We start from the raw sequence: 17,028 nt of genomic DNA on the forward strand, positions 1-17,028 counted from the left end.
AACAATGACCTTCAGAGCCAGGTAAAAGCAATAAGTTAAAAGCATGGTTAGATTTTCAGACAATCAGACAAAATGTTTGAGAGGTGATTTCCCTCTCCTCTCAAACTGATTAATTCAACATAGCACACAAATAATTTATATCTATAAAATACCCTTATTCCCAAGCAAATGAACTGAAGGTGGCCGTAGCATTTCCTCAGTTATGCATGATGCACACAATCTACAACCGGCCCCCCAAGCAAACCTTTAAGGCAGAAAGGCCCATCACAGGCAGAGGGTGGGCTGTCGGCTGTATGCTGTGTCAAGGACATGAGGAGGAGTTTCTCAGCCAAAAGATGGCTGCTTGGGTCCCTTCAAAAGACAGGAGAGCCACTTGGGTGCTGGAATCCTTTTGTTTCTAGCCTCTGCCTCACCACGGAAGGAAGAAGCTGAAGTTCTTGCAGGTGGACACGGGGCTGGTGTAGGACGCCCCTACCGTCTGTGCCGGCTGGGTCTCGTCGTGTCCATGGGCTACGCCGATGGTGGCTTCAGGGCTCTGACGGCCCTGACCAGGGCAGACCTGCCGCTCCCGCAAGCTGGTCAAGGCTGAGGGACAGTGGGAGGTGGGTCCTTCCTTCAGTCTTTCGGGCTGCATTTGTCTTTCTGGGAGTATTGGGAAGAAAATATCCGCGCAATCCTGCGAGTTTCTTCTTCAGGCAGGCTAGGAGGCAGCGAGGTAGGTCTGGGGCGACAAGGCCTTTGGAACAAGGCTCTTCCAGTGGCTTCGCTCTTGTCCTGGACAAGAAGAAGTCAGCTAGGTTAGCACTAAGGGCATGGTATTGCCAAGAGATGGCTTTGATTCCTCTCACCTTTTGGTCCCTTGGCTAACAGTGGTGCAGAACTTACCGGCTTACGAAGCACTTTACAAACCTGACTTGTTTAATCCTTACCTCAGCCCCATAGGTGGGTACACCATTCCCATGCCATGGGTGAGGCAACCACAGTTCAGGGGAAATAAACTCAAGGTCTCACAGCGAAGAGTAGCACAGCAAAGATGTGAAGTAGCTCAGACTGTTTCCAGGCCTCTGGAGGAGGGACAGTCTCCTCCAGGCCAGGTTTGCAGCTGCGTTTGTCCTCTGAGTTGTGACTGTCCCATGTGTGACCCTGGGAATATATCCAACTTCCAGGGAGATGGCGGTGAATAATATACTCTGTTGGCTCTTTGGAGTTCCCGATGCCACCAGGTGGTATGAAGCACGTACTCATGGCCCTGCTACCATCTTCCCGCTTGGAGCGGACAGGTGAACACTCATTCCGCCTTCAAGGTGCTTGCATTAGGGTCATTCTGCTGTGGTCCTCTGGACTCCCCTGTGACTCACTCATTTGCTCGACCGCTTTTACTTTTTGGTGCTTAGTCAGGGTCAGGTTCCCGCCATGAGGAACCCAAAGCTATACAGGAAAGCTGCCCCAGGCAGCTGGCTGAGAGCAGGGCCCCGGGGAAGAGGTGGCGGCCCAGCGGGAGAAGAGGTAGTTGCCGAAAAAAGATGGGAGTCGCCACCACAGGCAAACCTAGCTGACTGCACAGCAAGAAACCTGCCCTGGGGGTGGACATGTCTTCCCTGTCCTCCACTCCCAGGAGCGGAGGTCTTCACTAGCTGAAGGAGCACTAAGATCCCACAGGACCACCCCTCAGGCACGGAGAAGCAGCTTGGTGGAGACCCTAGAGATTGAGAGTACCTACCTCCCTGCCCCCTGCAATTCATTGCTAATGGGAAACTGAGGCCCAGCTAGAGGTGCTTCTAGGATCAGTAACATTCAGTAATCCTCCCTTCGTTTCTTTAACTTGTCTAATGCCTCCTGTGAGAGGGAGACAAAAATGGACACACCATTTCTTGACCTCCACAGAGCAGAGTTAAGCAGGGGAGACAGACCTACTGAAAGAATTACAAGAGCAGCCGGCATTTAAGGGGAGTGGAAGTCGGGCATCCCCACTCTACTGCCTGGGTGTCAGTTTCCTACCCATGGAAGAGGGGGAGGCTGGCAACCTTGAGGGTCCTTGCCAGTCTGGAATTCAGAATGCCAAGGGAGCGTATGCAGACTAAGTAACCTCTGAGCATTGACAGCCTGCAGGCAGGGTTTCCTGAGAACTAAGAGCAACGCGGTGCCTGGGGCTGAAGAGACGAGAAGATAAGGCTCTGTCTTCCAGGCAGGCGTGGGCTAAAAGCAGAAATAGGAAACCAATCCTTTGCTAGTGTATGCATTTCTTCTTCCCAAAATATGGGAGGCCCCTGCCTCCCATAACACCTCAGGCCAGGGGAGGCCAGTTGCCTAGCCACTGCCTGTTACCTTCCCCTACCAGACTGGGTGCTCCTAAGGACACGGTCTGAAGCTGACTGATGCTTGTGACTCCAACTGGGCCAGGTCCAAGACAGGAGTCTGGTAGCTGCAAGATCAGTGAATGGGTGGGGCCAAGTCACGTGACCAGAGGCTTGAATTGGGTGGGGAGACCGCCTTTAGCAGCGAGCATCATTCTGGAACCCGTGGTTGTCACAGCCACCACGTGCCAAGTCTTTAGTTGAGTCATCCTTTCCGTAGCATCTTAAGCCTCCCCATACCTCTCTCCACTCCCAAGATCCAAGGTTGTCATTCCAGAGCTATTTAGGACTTAGGAGTGACACCACGTCCCCTTCCGGTCATCTAGCTGTACTGCAGATGGATCTTCTAGGTTACCAGTTGTATCTTGATTTCCATTTCTTTCTCTGCTACAGTGAAAGGGGGCCAGGGAGATGTTGGTCCTCAACCTCAATCCCTGAGACCAGGCCTCCACGTCCCCTCTGACAGAGGAGAAGCGTCCCCTGTTTGGAGGGGCTCCGATGGGTCTTGCTCTCCATGATCAGAAGGGCCCAGTATCTCAGCTCATGAACTGACCATCAAAAGATCTTTGTTGGTGACTCATCAAACCTTTCAGGAGCCAAAGATCTATTCACCCTAATCAATTCTTAGGGACAACGGATAGCCAAAGTTCCTGTCCTTGGGGAGCTGCTCAGCTAGAGGGAAGATAGATGCTGACCTACCCAGCAACCACAGGGATGAGGCCTGGAACTTGGGAGCATGGTGAATGGAGCAACGACTAGCAGCTGAGGAGGTCGGGGAGTCTTCATGCAGAGGTGGGACCTGAGGAGGTCAGGGTTTTAGCAGAGAAGGGGATGGGCAGGAGGTCATCCCACGAGAGGGAACAGCATGAGCACAGGCCTGCATCTGCTGGCTGGGCCAACAACTCTAGTGTGGCTGGTTCAGCCAAACTCCCAGCACCCACACCCAGACCCAGCAACTCAGGGGGCCTTATCTGTATGGCCCAGGCCCAGGGACCAGGGCTTGGCTCTGTGTGTAGGGAAGGGCAGGGGTGTGGAAGGATGGTGAACACACCCTCAGCAGCATTTGGCTTTTGTTGACCTCTACAGAGTTTTAAAAACATCTTGACTAGTAATAAAAGTTCTTCATCAGGATTGCTACCCAAAACACACAACCCTGGAGGGGCTGGGCAGAGGTTAAACTGGTACTGCATGTACCAGCTGCTCCTCTGAAGTGCCCCGTGCTCCTGCTGGAGCCCTGTGGGCACAGGTAAGCTGCCACTGTAGCCTGGGATTTGCAGGAGCCTCAGCCTTCTGGGCGAGGCAGGAGGACCCCTCATGGAAGCAGGGTTATCAGATTAAGAAGCTGTAGGGGCTCTGGAGTCTAGACAGTGGGTGTCACATGTGGGGTGGCATCCCCAGAACAATACTTTGCAAATGGACTTGACAAAATATAAAGGTGGAATCTGAGTAAGGAAGATGACAGTGTGTGCCAGGTCAAGGCTCAACTTGAGCAAAGGTGTGAGGAAAGAATTTCTTCGCCGGGAAGAAGTGGGGATGGGCTTGGTTGAACAGCAGGTACAGAGAGGGGAAGACAAATGCAGAGAGAGCCACTGACACTTGCTGAGGCGAGTTCCGAAATGTATGCGGAGAAACGCACCACAATTCCTCTTGTGCCTCCTCAGGGAACTGGGAGTGGGGGTGGGGCCTGCCACTGTCCTGGGTTGAAGGACAGAACTGGCTTTTCCACTAAATACCAGTGGGCGGGTATTTAGGTAGCAGGCCAGGGGCTTTCCAACTGCTCCCAGCTTTCCCTTAAATTCTCTAACTTTCTGCCCAGCTTTCCCGTTAAATTCTTTAACTTTCAAATATGAGAACCTGCTTTTTTTCTGGGCACCTGGGCACCCAGGCCATGAAGATGAATAGGCCTTTTAGCCTATTATTTGAGATAGATGTGTCTCGAAAAAGCATTCAGTGCCAAAGGTGGAACTCTTTAGGGGTGAAAATAAAGCATTGTGGAAGGAATAAGGAATGGTGATGGCAGGGAAACTAGGGGTTTCCTGGGGTCCTCAAATCAAGAAACTAACCCTGGTTGGGGAGCTGGTTCTAATCATGGCTTAGTGCTTCTTAGCCAAGTGACTCTGGGCAAGTCACTTTCTCTCCAGGCCTTGGTTTCCCCATCTGGAAGTGGATCAGGAGAAGCAGATAATGCTACAGGTTCTCTGTAACCCAGGCCTGTGGTCCCCTCTTTGGCCATGTCCCTGTGACGCATCTTTTCCAAGTCACTGTAATTTGGGTTTCCTCTACTCCCATCCTCAGATGGATTGCCTTGAAAAGGCCACATGTGCCCAGGAGGGAGGCAGGTGCAAGTGCCCCCACTCACCCCAGCTTCAGGGCGCCGCACCGGGGCGGCAGTGGCGTGGAGGAACACGGGTCTGTGGCCCAGCCCAACTGCCCCACTTACTCCAGGACAAGGCACTTTCTCTCTCTGGGTCTCAGTACGTTCACTGCCAAACAGAGCTAAGAACTTCTGCTTGGCCTTCCTCTATCTCAGGTCTACTCGAAGCTGAGAACTCAAACTCAGATGTAACCGAGGCTCTGGCCAGGCACAACACCTTGCAAAACACAGGTGCTAAGCTAGAGCTACAGCTGACTGACACCAGCTAGAGAGAGTGGAATGAAGCCTGCTGTCCTCAGCCAGGCAGAGAAGTGGGGTACAGTACCCCTTAAGGTGTGCCCAGTGTTAGGCCAGGCCTGGCCGAGCTCTCCCCACTCCACTGAGCCCCGCCCAGTGCGCCTCCGGGGCTGACACTAGGGCTGAAGTTCTGTTCTGTGCCAGAGCAGGCTCCCCTAAGTGATATAAACACCGACTCAGGAGCTGGAAGCAAAACTTTCCAGAGCTGAAAACCAAAAGGAAACAGCTGCCTGGTTTTGGCTGGCTAGGTGGGCTCGCCAACAGATTGTGGCTTCAGAGACAAGTGAGGGCTCAATGTAACTGCCTGTCTTTCTCAACTTTCACCCCCTTGGCTGGCTGCCTTTTCCTGGGGTAGGGAGGGGCTCCCAGAGTCCTCTCTAAAGGCTGGGACTAGGACTTGGTGCTAAAGAGAGCAGCAAACTTATCAGCTGCAGCCAAGAGCAGGGGGGAAGTGAGGACAAGATGCACATACCGGAGGCCTAGCCCTGAGAGGCAAATCCTAAATCTGACCCACCCAGCCCAGCCGCACCATGGCTGGGGTCCCTGCTCTGAGCTCACACTCCATTCTCACATCACAGCTCTGATCATGGGGTCTCACTACCTACATGCTCCCTCTGGTTCCTCACCACCCCCTCACGCCTCCCTCTCCTTCCGAGCAGCCTTCCTTGACAACCGACTATCCACAGGGCTGGGGTCACTTCCTTACCCTGGGCCTGTCTCCCCACCTACCCAATGAAGAGGCCTGACTAATGCAGACTCCTTAACCTTTTGAACCCATGCCCTGCCTGTAAGAGGGCTCAAAAGTCCAAATTCCTGAGAGGAAAGGGTTAAAGGGATACTTCTATAACTCCTGGCTCCTCCCAGGAGAGGAGAGGCTAAGGCGACTTGAGCCTAGAACCTACTAAGCAGACCTGTGGGACTTTCCCTTGAGGTTCCTGCCAAAATGCATTCTGGGCCAGGGTGGACACCAGCCAATTCTAGCTGTTTCCCCTGACTTCTGTACACCCTTCACAAAGGCCAGGGAGCCCATCTCCTTCCCAAAGCTCTGTGTGGCCTTTACCAGAAACCCATTAACCTTTAGGTCTCCTCTTGGCTCAGCAGAGGGCTAATGTCTTAGAGGATCAAAGAACTGAGGCAGCCCTGGCTGGTGTGGCTCAGTTGGTTGGAGCATCATCCTGTAAACCGTAAAGTTGTGGGTTCGATTCCCAGTTAGGGCATGTGCACGCGTTGAGGATTTGGTCCTCAGTGTGTGCGAAAGGCAGCCGATTTGATGCTCTCTCCCTCTCTCCCCCTTTCCCTAAAGTCAATGAGCATATTCTGGGGTGAGGATTTAAAAAAAGGAAAAAAAAAAAAAAAAAAGAAATGAGCCAATAGATCAGGGCCTCCTGCTCCAAGAGGGCAGCTCAGCCATCTGGCCTGGCCCACAGGCTAAGGAGAGAAGACCTTGGACTCAGGAAGTTCTCTTGGACTCCTGGTGATCTTATCTGTTGATTTGGGGGTGGTTATGTTTCTCTAACAGGATTATGTATCTTTTAGATGCCTCTGGGCTTGGGGAAGGGAAACCAAGGGACAGAAAATTTCCTTGGACTCCTGGGAGAAAAGCAGCAGCTTTAAATTCAGCATTAAGACTCAGCAGGCAGGCCCTGGGCCTCTGACTCAGGGTCTGAACTGAGCACATGGTAGAATTCTACAGCCCTGAGCACTGCTCTCCACACTTCTGGGGCGCCCTTCTCAGCACCCCACTCCCAGTGCTAAGCTTCTGATCATGTCTCTACCCCTAAGTACTTCCTTCTAACCAGTCCCTCCAAAATGTAACAGCCTAAGAGAGAAATTTTAATAAAAAATTATAAAAATCACAAGTTAACATTTGCATAATTCTTACTGTGTTGTATGCCAAGAGCTGTTCTAAGTACATTACCTTACTCAGTTAATCCTCAACAAGCCCTAGGAGGCAGGTACTACTGCTGTATCCATTTTTCAGATACAAGAACTGAGGCACAGAAGTTAGGTAACTTGCCCCAAGTTACACAGCAGGTAAGGGTGAAAGCTGAGCTTTAAACTTGGGCAGTCTGGGTTCAGAGGCCTTGTTCCTCACCACCACACAAAACTGCCTGATAGAAGTCTATGTTAACTCCCCAGAGACCAGAGACCTTGCCCCAGACCCCAGAAAGCCAGAAGCAGAGCCTGGGCAGAAATCAGGTCTGCCGACTCTCAGCTCTACAGCTGGCCCGGACACCTTGATCACTGGTAATGTCTGAAACGCTGTGGTCTGGCTGAAAGGAGGTGAGAACTCTGGGGTGGGAGGCGTTGGACGACCTGCCCGTCCTTGTCTCTGACTTCCTGCCTCCTACACTCACTCTTCAGGAAAAAAAAGCCTTTGGCCCCAAGACTGTGGTTAATCCAGGGGCTCATTTGTGATGTGAGCAGAGCCTGGCCTTAAGGTGGGAAGGCAGAGAATAAGACAGAAATCTTATGGTGGGAACTGCCATGTAGCCCGCAGAGAGGCCAAGGCTCAGATGATAGGTTGCTTCTTGTTCTTTGTTTCTGATTCCTATCTGTCTTGATTGTTCTGGTCTGGGCCTATCTCTCCTCCTCATCTCTGGCCTTTTCTCTCTAGCCCATATTGTCTGTACCTCCCAGTTGCCAAATTCTGTTGATTCCCTGACAGACTTCTTTTCTCCAAATCCATAGCCTACAAAGCCCTTCCTTCATCTTTGTTGAAGTCTACTCGACACTCCCTGTGTCTCTGTCTTCCTTTCCCTATACCCATTTTCTTTGTTTTATTTAAGTGTTAATTTAGGCTAATGCCATTTGAGACAGTGAATGGTTTGGAGGCCAGTGCCTCTCAAAGAACACGGTCCCTGACCGAAGGGCCCACAGCACCCCATCCAGCTTTTTAAGCATTGTAAGTGTTTGGCAGGAATTGGTGGACTTGCATATAAAACCAGCTCCCCTGAGGAACTGTGGGCTCCCAAAGGAAAGGGCCATAGCTCTCTGTCTTCTCCTGCATCTAGTTCAGGACTATGTCTTCATACATTTGTCAAAAGACGTATATTTCAAGTGTGAGGCCCAAACTACCTTCCTACTCTCTGGCCTGCTTGCCCTCCTCTGGCTCTCCCTCCTCTGGCCCAGCTCTGGCTCTCCTAACCACCGATGGGAAGTTATTGGAGGGCTCTCAGCAGAGACATCATGTGATTTATTCAATGGTCTACTTAACACTGAATAGGCGAGGGCAGCACAGAGGCAAGTTGGGAGGCTCCTGCAATAATCTAGGCAAGAGATGATGATGGGTTAGAGCTGGGTGATAATGGTGGGGGTGATAAAGTGGTTGGATTTGGAGATATATATATATATATATATATATATATATATATATATGTTAATAGAAAGATTAGAAACTTTTTTTTTTAGATTTTATTTATCTCTAGAGGGTAAGGGAAGGAGATAGGGAGAGAAATATCAATGTATGGTTGCCTCTCGTGTGTCCCCTGCTGGGAACTGACCTGCAACCCAGGCATGTGCCCTGACTGGGAATTGAACCGAGGTACTCTGGTTCACAGGCCCGTGCTCAATCCACTGAGCTATACCAGCCAGGGCTGGATTTGGATATATTTTAAAGGCAGAGCTACCGTGATTTCCTGGTAGAATGGAAACAGAGGCATCAGGAAGAATTCCAAGGGTTTTGGCCTGAACAACTACATTAGAAGGATAAATTATCTGTGTACTGAGATGGGAAGGACTGAGGAACAGATCTGAGAGATAAAGCCTGGAGCTGAGTTTTGGACATGTTGAGTTTGAGATTCCCATCAGTCATCCAAGCGGAGATGTTGAGGAGGCAGCTGGACACATGAGCCTGGAGTTATAGGAAGGAGCTGAGCTAAATAACCATAAGACTTCTGCAGCATACAGAGGAAGTCTGAAGCCTTGAGATTGAATGGGGTCACTTACAAAACAAGTGTAAATAGAGAAATACAACGATTATGGTCTGGGTCGCCACTATACTAACAAGTAGGGGAAATGAGGAAGACCCAGTAAGAAAGGCCAAGTAGGAGCAGTCAATGAGGGAGGAGGAGAACCAAGAGACACTGATGTCCTAGAAACCAGTGAAGAACGTGTTTAAAGGAGAGAGATCAACTATTTCACATGCTGCTGAGCAGTCAAGTAAGTTGGGCACTTGGATTGGATCACTGGCTTAGGAATATGGAAGTTGTTTTGTACTTCAGCAACCTTGGAGAGTCCCTCCCCACTCCAGGGTAAAATGGGGCAAAAGTCTGATTACAGTGGGGATCACACTGGCTGCAGGATGGAGTGGATGGTGGTGGGAAAGTGTGGAGATGAGTGGGACTAGATAATGCAATGGTGAGAAGCGAGTAGATTCAAAAAGTATTTAGGGGTTGGCATTAACAGGCTCTGGAAACAGATTGGTTGAGAGCCATGAGGGATAAAAGAGGAGGAGGTGATGACACCTACACGCTGGCAGCAGTGGTGGATGAGTTTACTGAGATGCGTGCAGGTGATTGAGGGGCTACGCAAAGGATGACGACAGGCTCAAGTTTTGGACAGAGTGAATGTAACACATCGAAGACATCTAGGATGCAGTTGGATCCATGTGTGTCTGCAGCGTGGGAGAGAAGTCTAGACTGAGGATTTGAGAGTCGTCAAACTACAAATAATAACTGAAGTAACTGGAGTGATTGAGATTTTCCTAAAGAAACATCTACAAGAGCAGAAGACACAAATATGGGGAGAACAACACGTAAATTACCGTTGTCTCATCATTTCCCTCTTTCCTCCTCCTTTAGGGAAGTTGATAGAACTTGTTTGCTCATAGTGCCTAAGCAAACAGAATCAGAAGAAACTTTATTTTTTAATTATTACTATTTTTAATACACATGTAGGGTGTCTGCTCACAGGAAGGGCACGAGTTCTGTGCCCTTCCACACAGTGACCCCGAGCTCCTGTTGGGTGTGTTGTAAACTGAAGAGCCATTCCTTCAGGCCCCCTGCTCTGAGCACACCCTAGAAGTAACTTTAAATAAAACCAGGAAGCTGTCCCAGTGAAGAGGTTCTTCAAGAGGGAAGAGAAAGCAGAGGCAGCAGAACTGGACTGATTCACTAGTAACCTGAAACGGTGCTGCCGGATGGCTGTGTGGCAGTCCAGCTGACCCTGCCGTCCTTGAAGAGGCAACAACTATAAGATGAAACTGTTGTGAGGAAGGTGAGCTATAAGCTGGCCTCTCTATACCCTACCTGTGTGGTACTTGGTATTCTACAGGACAGCCACCCTCTGAGGCCTGACAACCCCAACTGGCAGATGAGGAAACAGACTCATAAGACCAGAAGACTTGATGAATGTCGTACAGACACCTGTATCCACTATACATGGAGGATGGAGGGGAAAAACCTGATCCACAAACTCTTGAAGTAGAGATAGTCTGGAAGGTTCCTGGGCTCAGGTGCATCATTACAATGTGGAGGGAAGAATTAGGCCTTCCCTTAGATCTTGTGGTAAAGCCAGAGCAAATAAGCCAGCACTTACAAGCTCTCTTTTTGAGGATGGGTCACTTGCCCTGGCCCTGAAGTAGGTCAGCTACGGCAAAGGAGCCCCAGGACACTGGCTGAGAAGAGCCCAGCAGCCTCTCAAATTGCTCCTTTTTTACCTTCAGGGACAAGGCTGGCCTTAGAAGAAGGCAGAATAGATAGAATCCTCAAATGGAGGTACAAGACAGGGCTCCTGCCCTCCCCTCACTGTGAGCTGTTGACTGTGCCTACTTTGTCTCCCTCTACTGCATCTTCCTGTTCTCCCTTTGTCTACTGGATCATTGCATTAGCATACAGAAAACTGTAGCTGATCCTACATTTAAAAACCAAAATCAGCCCTGGCTAATGTAGCTCAGTGGATTGAGCATGGGCCTGTGAAGCAAAAGGTTGCCAGTTCGATTCCCAGTCAGGGCACATGCCTGAGTTGCAGGCCAGGTCCCCAGTAGGGGACACATGAGATGCAACCACACATTAATGTTTCTCTCCCACTCTTTCTCCTTCCCTTCCCCTCTCTCTAAAAATAAATTAAAAAAATAACAAACAAAAAACCCCAAATCAACGCCCCCCACCCAGACCCTCGAGCTCACTGGCACTCCAGTCACTAAGCCTGTTTCTCTGCTCCATATGCACAGCCAACTTCATGGGAGCAGTTGGTGTCTCCATTTTGTCAACACTCAATCATTCTTAAAATTTTAGTTACCTGTGATTTCACTGTGTAATGTTTCAAAGAATCTATCTAACACATGTAAATTATGAAGCATAATAAGAATTAACATCTGTAAATCCACATAACCCAACCTAAGAACTCAGACATTATTAATAAAGATGAACGGGCCTGCGTGCTCCCCCTCCCTTACCCCCTCCGCTGCCTCCACCACTCTGGACACTGTAGTCAGACTGTTGAAAGCCAAAAAGAAAAATCTCAGCAGCCAGAGCTAAAGGTCACATTACATTCAGGGCAACAACAATAAGAACGATGGCTGCTTCTCATTGGCAACGATGGAAATCAGTAGTGAGAAATGACAGTTCTAAAATGTTAAAAGAAACAAACAAAATTCAAGTTAGAGTTCTACATCCAGAGAAAAACAAAACTTTAAAAAGTGAAGGCATAATAAAGATATTTTCAGATAACTGAAGCTGAGAACACCAGTTACCAGTAGGTCTGCACTACATGAAATTGTAAAGGAATTCCCTTTAGAATGTATGAATCCCCTTCACACTGAGGGAAATGGTCCTAGACTGAAATCAGAAAGAATGGAACACAAGAAATAATAAATATGTGAATATACAAAAGACTCTTTTTTGTCTTAAATTTTTCCAAGTAAGGCCACTTTTAAGACCTTCAGAGACCCCAAGCTGAAGTCTAAAATAAACCCCAATTAGGTCTAAAATAAACTATAAACATAAGGAAGTTAATACTGGGTTGGCCAAAAAATCTGTTTAGTTTTTTCCATAAAACAAAAGACACATTTTTCATTTCCACCAATAACTTTATTGATTTTAATATTTTGAGTATGTCAGCTATCTCCCACATGGTATAATGTGGATTGTTCTCCAATTAATGTCTCAATACGATCACCATCAAATTCAACTGGTCTACCTGAACACGGAGCATTGTACAGCGAGGAATCACCAGCACGTAACTTTGCAAACCACTTCTGACACACTCGATCAGTCCCAGCACTTCTCCGTACACTGCACAAATCTTTTTTGTGTGTTTCAGTTGCATTTTTACCTATCTTGAAGTAATTAAGCATAATATGCCAAATGTTTCTTATTTTCTTCCATCTTCAATATTAAAATGACTACACAAAAATTCACCAATTTTGATGTTTTTTTTCCAAATGCACACTGATATGACAGCTGTCACCACACAATCTAACAAACTTGTTTCAGATGAAGAGAAAGACAACTAAGTACTATTGCAGCACAGCCATTTTCCGGAAAACCCCCACAAAAAACAAACAAACAGACAAAACCAAACAAACAAAAAAACCCCAAAAAACCCCCCCAACAACCAACCACCCCCCCAAAAAAACCCAAATGAATATTTTGGCCAACCCAATAATACTTCTGATTTATCCCATAGTGACTGTTTCAATGTTTAAAAATATATATAATTCTGCCCTGGCTGGTGTGGCTCAGTGGATGGAGCACTGGCCTGCGAACCAAAGGGTCTCTGGTTCGATTCCCAGTCAGGGCACATGCCTAGGTTGTGGGCCAGGTCCCCAACAAGGGGTACATGAAAGGCAACCGCACATTGATGTTTCTCTCCTTCTTTCCCCCTCCCTTCCCCTCTCTAAAATAAATAAAATCTTTAAAAAAATGTATCTATATACTTTTTTTCTCCTAATTTTTTTTGGTGTCTCTACTTGTTGTGCCTTAAACAGAGACTTGATTTGGTTCCTAGGTTACCTAGCACCAGTGGGCACCTGGCCAAGAGCACGAGACTCAGAAAACATGAAGCTGTAAGTGCATTAAGTAGTGAGAGAGGCTATCAACACTGAGTATGATCAACCTCTTGAGGTTTCCTGGGTTGCAGGATTTTTGATGCTGAAGATGGGACAGTTCTGGGTGAACGGTGATGATTAGTTACCCAGAACGGTGATGATTAGTAACTAGGACCCAGAAGAGAGGGCTGACCCTGAAATCACCAGAGAAACAATGAAATTTTGCTCATTGAAAGAAAAAAGGCTGGGAAGTGTGAGACTTATCTTTTCAAAGCTAGACTTGCTCTTTAATGGAAATGAAAATTCTTACTTCTCCTTCTCCCACACTTTGTACCTCATATTTAATGGATCAAGGACAGTAAGTAGTATGGCCCCTTGGGAGTTGGTGCACATTACGAAGGCAGAAACACCAGGGCAGGAGCAGCAGTTCTGCTTGACAGCTGAGGGGTAACAGCTCAAAGTGGCTCACAGACCTCCCCTGCTGAGGGCTATGACTCACTGACACTTCACCCACTTGGCTGAGTAGGGAAGATGGAAAGGGAATTAACAGTGTCTGCTTTTTTTCCTCTAGGGCAATTCTTGCTATCATCCCATTAGGTAAGAATTACATTAGGCTGATGTCATTTATAAGGAACTTAAGTATTTCACTCCCTGATTTCTTGCTTACAAGCTTGTGCTTGTTGCCTGGACATAGCCCTGTGACCTTTACATAAATGCTGATGGGTATGCATGTGACATGCAAGGGAAAATGCAGAGAGGAAAGAGATGAGTTGCTGACCATAAACTGCAGTTTGGAATAAAGGCCACAAAAATCAGAGTCCCTGGGCAGGGACTGGCGCCTCTCCTCCTCTGGGAGAGAATTTACAAATTTGATAAAAACTGAGGTGTGTGGGAATTAGGTTGATCTATGTGCCAAATAGATGTAAATGCACACCCATGTTTTCAGCCCAAACTTTCAGGAAAAAAAATCTTTCATTTTAAGTTTTTAATTCAATTATTTATTTATTTGTATTTAGAAACAAAACTGATCACCGTTCTCCAGGGTACTACTTTGCATATGGATACTGCTACTACTTTCTAGTTACATTGTTAATGCATAAGCATAGAATTAAAAACACATACAGATATGGATTTAGTACTATCCATGTATAAAGTGCATCCTTATTTTTCCCTAAAAAAATTGGGCAAAAAAGTGTGCATTATACACAGCAAAATATGGTAAATGCATTTATATATGTCAAATATTTAGAATAATGTCTAGTGCAGAGTAAGGACTAAATAGGTATTAGCTATTATAATTAATAAGCTAACTACACGTTGTCCATGGCATGTATTATTCTCTGAAGTTATCTTGTTATTTTTTAAAGTTCTATGAGGCCAGGGCTTTCAGCTTACTCCACCCCAGGACCTAGAGAAGTGCTTGGCATGCAGCTGCACTTTCTGGCTCCTTTCTCCACTACATCTCTGCAATTACTCTTTCAAGGTCACCAATGACCATCATGCTGCCGAATCTGAAAGACAACCCATTCTCTATTCAGTACCTTGGGTGGATTCTTCAAAATTGAATTAGATCTCAATCTACTGCTTAACACACTTCATTGAATAGCCTTGCATTTAAAATAAAATTGAAACTCCTTTCCATGATTTACACATCCCTTATGATCTACTTGGACCTTCAACCTCATCATGTCAGTCTCTAAGTCCCAGTGCCAATGGCTCTGTGGCAGGTCCTAGACCATGCCGAGCTCTTCTGGCCTCAGGGCCTTTGCATTTGTTGTTTTCTCTGCCTGGAATACTGCTCTCCAAGTTGCTTACACAGCTGGCTCCTTCTCACTATACTATAGTAGTCAGGAGCACAGACTTTGAAATCAGACTACTTGGGTTCCAGTTCTGGCTCTACCAGTTAATAACTGTGCGTGCTTCAGTATCTCACCTTAAAATAGGGATAAAAGTGTGTATGTACTTCATCAAGCATGTCCGTTAAGTGCTTCATACAACACCTGGTACCTGGCAAGTACCACACTGATGATCTTTCAGCTTAAATACTTACTCCTCAGACCCTGTTCTTTATCAGACCCAGTACTCATCACAATCTATAAATATTTAATTTTTTACTATTTGTGTTTCATGAAGAGTGGGAATTTGTCTTATTTACTATTGCACGCTCAGCACCCAGCATGATGCCTGATAATAAATATATGTTGAGTGATTAGAAAAGTAGTTACCATTATTTTTTTCTTGCCACCTTCAAGAAAGGTCAGGCGCTGTGCTAAGACAGAAAACAGAAGAAGTGGGATTTTTACGAACCACCTAACTCAGCTGAATGATGAATAGTTCTGAGGTGTTTGTAAACGACAAGCAGGTGTACCACTGGTATTGTTCTCTTCATCCAGACCTTACTCATCTGTTGGGTCTCCTAAGGCTGTTATCTCCTGTTGGAAGCTTCCCCCACACATACGCGCACCTTTGCTTTGTTGGAGCTCCCACAGCACGAGGTATGCATTTCTTATGCTTTTATGTTTCTGCATTGTTTTTCCCACATCACCTTAACTGATGACACATCTGCCCTTAATACATTTGCTCTTCCTCATTTTTCCTGAGCTCCTTGCCTACTGCTAGGCCCACAGGATGTGCTCAGTACAAACTTGGAGAGTGACCACTGCAACTGCCTTTTCAGGATGCCAGCCTGGGGTAGCTTTGCAGTCTGTATGCTTTCACGGATGAGATGACTCTACAGGAGAGGACGGTCTCTTACCTGATCTGTTGTGGTTGCTGGTGGCAAAGCTGTGGAGAGTGAGAGCATCCTCAGGGAGGCCTCCAACTGCTGGGGAGGCAAAAAGAAGTTGGGCACCATAATGGGCTCTGAGCTACAATAGTAGTTAAGGGACACAAACCTGTAGAAACCCTCCCACTTGTCAGACCGCATCTTCACTGACCTCAATCACACCCACTTGTTCCCCCTCTATTTCTGACCATGAATCCTTTGCACAAGCAGTTATCACTGTCTGGAAGTCTCTCTCCATTCCTAACAAATCCTAGTCTATGCTTCCTTTATGGGTCAGTTTAAATCCTACCCCCTCTAGGAAGCTTTCTCCAGATCTCAGCCCACAGTGATTCCCTCCTTCTCTCATAGTCCAGGGCAGTGTGCATTACAACAGGATAGTGCTTGATGATCTAGTCTGATAGGAATCTCAATGTATTTTCTTTCAATGTTCCCTAAACTTCTCAAAGGCAAAGATGGCATAGTTTCCATCAGTTACCTGCCTACTTCCCTACAGCTACCTGGTAGGTAGCAAGTGATATTTCCTGAGAGCCTGCTGGTCAAAAACTGAGCTGTTAGAAGTCAGTTGGACAAAATGGCTCCAAGGGCCAGTGTCTTAGACTGGCGGGAGATGCCTGGTAATGAAGAGGGCCCGTCCTCCTGGTTGTTCTCTGCTCACGTCCAGAAATGAGAACTCTGCCTGATTGGGCACAGCTGGTCCACCCAGTCTGGATGTGAGCCCTTGAAGGCAGATACTAGATCTTCCACTTCTCCACTGTATCTTCTGGAGGTATCCAGCACTGTGTTGAGAACAAGTATTTGTTTAAACCACTGATTCAGTTTGGGAGGGGAAGGAGGGGGCTATTTTGATGTTTCATTTTTTGTTTTGCTCTATAAGCTAAATATGGTTCTGATTCAAACTGGTTTATCATCAGCCTTCCATGGTAGACTCTGAACTCCAAGAGGGCAGAGGTAATTTCTTTCATAGCCGCATTTCTATCACCTGGCAAATTTTTGATAAATACCTACCAAATGAATGAAATGCATCATTTCTTACTTTGGTTCAATCTCTGACTCTCTTTCAGAGGCCCTGGTGAGATAGGCCTATTTGCTCTTGCTGCTCTGCCTGCTGCGGACTCTGCCAGACAGGCGCTGGTGCTGTGCGGAGGGGTCTCAGGGCTGAGTCTGAAACAATGAAGTGCCCCTCAGCCCATCCTCTGCTGCCTTTCTAAGATCCCGCTCCAACAGTAAC

At 47.3% G+C, this 17,028-nt stretch overlaps 1 protein-coding gene and 1 non-coding gene across 3 annotated transcripts in view; both read right to left on the reverse strand.

The window, feature by feature from the left end:
• C2CD3 (C2 domain containing 3 centriole elongation regulator) overlaps positions 1-17,028 on the reverse strand; it is a 124,560-nt gene continuing 107,532 nt past the window's right edge. For both annotated transcript variants that reach the window (XM_037148643.2, XM_037148645.2), the window contains 2 exons: positions 15,771-15,882; positions 1-774 (listed from right to left, as the gene is read on the reverse strand). In XM_037148643.2, the coding sequence (XP_037004538.2) occupies positions 616-774; positions 15,771-15,882 (271 nt within the window). In that variant the 3' untranslated portion in view covers positions 1-615. The remainder of the gene's footprint in view (positions 775-15,770; positions 15,883-17,028) is intronic.
• On the reverse strand, positions 9,916-10,045 carry LOC119051758 (small nucleolar RNA SNORA11). The gene has a single exon (XR_005082986.1). It is a non-coding gene; the product is annotated as a small nucleolar RNA SNORA11 (small nucleolar RNA).

Source organism: Artibeus jamaicensis, unplaced genomic scaffold, assembly GCF_021234435.1.
Source record: "Artibeus jamaicensis isolate MK-2021 breed Jamaican fruit bat unplaced genomic scaffold, CSHL_Jam_final contig_64, whole genome shotgun sequence".
NCBI lineage: Eukaryota > Metazoa > Chordata > Mammalia > Chiroptera > Phyllostomidae > Artibeus > Artibeus jamaicensis.